The 5,000-nt window shown below is 47.4% G+C and overlaps 1 protein-coding gene across 1 annotated transcript in view; it reads left to right on the forward strand.

Moving 5' to 3' along the window:
• grid1a (glutamate receptor, ionotropic, delta 1a) overlaps positions 1-5,000 on the forward strand; it is a 269,871-nt gene that overhangs the window by 226,423 nt on the left and 38,448 nt on the right. The window contains exons 6-8 of the mRNA XM_035532888.1: positions 1,848-2,021; positions 3,546-3,707; positions 3,917-4,036. Of these exons, the coding sequence (XP_035388781.1) occupies positions 1,848-2,021; positions 3,546-3,707; positions 3,917-4,036 (456 nt within the window). The remainder of the gene's footprint in view (positions 1-1,847; positions 2,022-3,545; positions 3,708-3,916; positions 4,037-5,000) is intronic.

The following is a 5,000-nucleotide window of genomic DNA, read 5'->3' on the forward strand; positions in this document are numbered from 1 at the left end:
TCCTCTTGGTTACATTTGTGAAACTTAAACTCTGGCCTTGGGTGAATAATTTGTGTTTATATCTTTCTCTGCATGGACTGTACAATCCACTACACTAGTCACTGTTTGGTCTTACAGTATTTAGTTTACAATCATTTTATTTATCTCATTTATTTCATTATTATATCAGTTATATATATATATATATATATATATATATATTTTTTTTTTAGTCCAGCAATCCACTAACGGTAGTTTGGACGAGAATATGGACGAGATGTTTACAATGACAAAGAGCAGTGGAGAGGAATCAGACAGTGAGACAGAGCTTGAGACAGACACTGATTGAACCTGAATGCTGGACCTACTGGGCCACAATGTGGGTGTGGCACACACTGGCTGGCGCTGACCCTGACACTCTGGGTGTGGCACACACTGGCTGGCGGTGACCCTGACACTCTGAGTGTGGCACACACTGGCTGGCGGTGACCCTGACACTCTGGGTGTGGCACACACTGGCTGGCGGTGACCCACACGCTCTGGGTGTGGCACACACTGGCTGGCGGTGACCCTGACACTCTGGGTGTGGCACACACTGGCTGGCGGTGACCCTGACACTCTGGGTGTGGCACACACTGGCTGGCGGTGACCCAGTCACTCTGGGTGTGGCACACACTGGCTGGCGGTGACCCTGACACTCTGAGTGTGGCACACACTGGCTGGCGGTGACCCTGACACTCTGGGTGTGGCACACACTGGCTGGCGGTGACCCACACGCTCTGGGTGTGGCACACACTGGCTGGCGGTGACCCTGACACTCTGGGTGTGGCACACACTGGCTGGCGGTGACCCTGACACTCTGGGTGTGGCACACACTGGCTGGCGGTGACCCAGACACTCTGGGTGTGGCACACACTGGCTGGCGGTGACCCTGACACTCTGGGTGTGGCACACACTGGCTGGCGGTGACCCACACGCTCTGGGTGTGGCACACACTGGCTGGCGGTGACCCAGACACTCTGGGTGTGGCACACACTGGCTGGCGGTGACACTCTGGGTGTGACACACACTGGCTGGCGGTGACCCAGACACTGTGGGTGTGACACACACTGGAATCTGCTGGAACAGTGTCTACCTCTGTCCGCCTGCACTAATGATGCTCTACTTTCCCTGTTCCCCATCTGTATCTATAATAAAGTCTAGACATTCGCTCTTCACTGCAGACCCTGCTTATTGCATTCTGGGATGTAATGTACACTGTTGTTGGAGAGTGTACACGGTCTTTCCTCACATTTTCCACATTACCACATGCATAGTGTTAATGCAGTTCAGTTCAACGACAGGGGCATCGTTAGATTTGCTGAGGGACATGTCTGTCATATTGTATTTCTAAGGGACATGTCTGTCCTCTCATATTTTATGAGGGACATGTCTGTCCTATTGTATCATAGTGAAGTGTCTCCTAAGTCTTCCTAAAGCTGTAGAGATTTACTCTTGTTTTTTATGTTAATTTAATGTAAGGGTTTGTTCATTTAAATGTAAGGGTTTGTTTATTTAAATGTAAGGGCTTGTTTATTTAAATGTAAGGGTTTTCTACTTTGTTTTTGGACATTGGACAGGGCAGTGGTAGCTCAGTGGTTAAAGTACTGGACTAGTAATCAAAAAGTTTTTGGTTCAAGTCCTGCGATATTGCTGCTGTTGGGCACCTGTGCAAGACCCTTAACCTCAATTAGTTGTACTGAGTCATAATTGTGTGTTGCAGCCTGTGGAGCTCATGATGGTTCTCAGGTGTTTGGTGGCATTTTATAACACTGTAGTAAAAGCATTGTGCTTTTCTCCCTGCTTTCTTCTTGTGTTTGTGAGGTTAGGAGGTGAGCGACACTGAGATCATGGAGTTGGTGCACAGCTCCCTGGGCCGTATGACAGTGATCAGGCAGATCTTTCCTCTGTGGAGGGACACTAACATCCGCTGCATGAGGAACAACCACCGCATCTCTTCGCTCTTGTGTGACCCCCAGGAAGGATACCTGCAGTCCCTGGAGGTGAGCATCAGCGCGGGCATGGGGATACCTGCGGTCCCTGGAGGTGAGCACCAGTGTGTGTTCACCAAGCCCTGAAGGTCAAGTGAATAGTCAGCCATTCAGAACCTGACGTGCTGGCTGAAAGATCAGCTCAAAGGTCAACAGAAAGCTCCTTAACCTTCACAACTTGACACACACAAGTTTTCAGATGTTAAAATGAAGGCGTGACCCATAGCGTTTCAGAATGGCACAACTGGACCACCTACTGCAGGCGTGTGGTATTTCAGGTGAATTCAGATTTCATTGATGTGTGTGTGTGTGTGTGTGTGTGTGTGTGTGTGTGTGTGTGTGTGTGTGTGTGCGCGTACGTGAGTGCGTGTGTGTGTGTGTGTGTGTGTGTGTGTGTGTGTGTGTGTGTGTGTGCGTGCGTGAGTACACGTGTGTGTGTGTGTGTGTGTGTGTGTGTGTGTGTGTGTGTGTGTGTGTGTGTGTTTATGTAAGGCATTGACAGATTTCTCTTCATTTAGTGTGTGTGAGTTTTTGAGTGCTACAGTAGTTAGGGGATCAGATGCTACGGTGAGCACATGTGTCTCATATAACCTAACAGAAAAAAGACAAACAACAGAACACATCTGAGAGTTTAACCATCATGAAAACAGGAAACTGTAGGGAGGATGAAGGCAGAATTGTGTCCGAGGTTACTGGTGTCCTGCTGGTTGCTGTTTGTGGGAGCTGTGCTGCTCTCGTCCCTGTCCAGGGACTGTCCCCAGCTGTGTGCTGGACTCCTCCCTGTCCAGGGACTGTCCCCAGCTGTGTGCTGGACTCCTCCCTGTCCAGGGACTGTCCCCAGCTGTGTGCTGGACTCCTCCCTGTCCAGGGACTGTCCCCAGCTGTGTGCTGGTGTGGGCTTTGGTTTTTCCTCCTCCTCCAGGGTAGGGTTAGATGCAACTGGTCTTTAACAGCCTCTCCATCCTGTCATACAGTGTCCTTGATTTAAACGTGAACTGGGCACTTTGATGTTGTGTAGAGAAAACAAAACTGCTTCTTAGCAACCCCCATTGGCTCTGTGAACATTATTCGATTCAAATAAAACTAATAAAGAAAATACATTAACCTATTAACAAATATTCAGTTGGGACACAGAATGTTTAATAACAATAAGTGACTGACATAAAATTAATTGGCAATAACTAAACTGTGATGATGTAGTATTACAAATGGTAAATAATTCCGGGATATTTTACAATGGGTTTAAAGATGGTATATAAATGGAACACTAGCCCATATGTACTAATTATGTATTTTTTTATTAAATATTTTTTCTGAGTCTCCTCCTTCATGTAAGTTCATTTATTTGAAGGGTTTATTGTACACTCATGTAGTGTAGTTACATTTTTCCCAGGCAGTGGTCTGAATAACCCTCCTTCTCCCCTTTGATAACAGCAGTGGTGTTGCTCTGAGGTTGCTTTCTCTGTCCAGGTGAATGTTTCTCGGTCTCTCACGTCTCGCTGCGCATCTCGGTGTTTGTGTGTGTTCGTGCTCCAGGTCTCAAGCCTGTACCTGTACGACAGCGTTCTGATGCTAGCCAACGCCTTCTACAGAAAGCTGGAGGACAGGAAGTGGCACAGCATGGCCAGTCTGAACTGCATGAGGAAGTCGACCAAGCCGTGGAACGGAGGCTGGTCCATGCTGGACACAATCCAGAAGGTCCGAGTGAGGTTTGAGAAGCGGGCCGTCCAGAACTAGATGGCCCTTAACAACCTGTCTGTTCTGCTCGGTCCAAGCCAGCCTCAGACGAAAGTTTACCCTTAGCCTCACTCACCAGTTACAGTTGTGCTGGGGGAGCTGGTCTGAACTGGTCTGAACTCTCCTTGGCTGTGCTTCTGACGTTATGCTGAATCCTTTCACTCCTGCAGGGAAGGATCTCTGGTCTCACGGGCCTCATGGATTTTCGGAGCAGTGGAGCCAACTCACACGCGCAGTTTGAGATCCTGGGCACCACTTACAGTGAGACGTTCGGAAAAGACGTGAAACGGGTGAGTGTGTGCAGGGTGAGCAGAAACTAACACTGAAGTAGAACGTAGCCCGTGGTTCTGTTGCTGGTGCTGTGCTGTCAAAACTTTGCTGTCTAGAGTATTTGGCAAGGTTGGATTTTTCATACTTTTTATTAGATTTATGAAGTGTAACTTGCTACAACAAACAGTGCACTCCACAGTGCAGTAAGAAATACTACCAAAGACTTCACTTTTCAAATAACATTATGTGCATACAAGGACAGCATGGATTAGGAATTTAAAACAACATAAATAAATCAATAAAAATAAACCGACTGCAACAAGTTTTTTAAGAAAGAGCAAAAAAGAAAAACTCCAAAAAGAGTATAAGATGCTTCTAATTTCAAAATGTAATTGACTGTATTGTGGGAAGTATAATGCCCCCTGCTGGTTCACAGTGTCATTAGATTGTGTTGTACACACAATAAAAGTGGAAATGAAAGCACATGAAAAGACAATGCTGTTGCTACTGTGTGTGTGTGTGTGTGTGTGTGTGTGTGTGAGAGAGAGAGAGAGAGAGAGAGAGAGAGAGAGAGAACACAAGCAATGCACACGTCGCAAACTTGGTCCCTCCTGTGAGAAGAAGTCAGAGATACGTCCATCTGTCTATTCAGTGCCACTGATACTGTCAGACATCAAAGAGACTGTTATCATCAGAAAATACAGCTTTTTCCAATCCTTAAACATTTTTACAAATTGTAGATAAACATAGGTGTGAAAATGGTGTGGTGTGGAACATCGGAGCTACGGAGCAAATCGCAGGAGGCCAGAACAGAACCAAAGGAGTCCTGAACCACAGGACGCCAGGACAGAACCACAGGAGGCCAGAACCACAGGACGCCAGGACAGAACCACAGCAGGCCAGGACAGAACCACAGGAGGCCAGAACCACAGGACGCCAGGACAGAACCACAGCAGGCCAGGACAGAACCACAGGAGGCCAGGA

This window comes from Electrophorus electricus, chromosome 13 (genome assembly GCF_013358815.1).
Source record: "Electrophorus electricus isolate fEleEle1 chromosome 13, fEleEle1.pri, whole genome shotgun sequence".
Lineage (NCBI taxonomy): Eukaryota > Metazoa > Chordata > Actinopteri > Gymnotiformes > Gymnotidae > Electrophorus > Electrophorus electricus.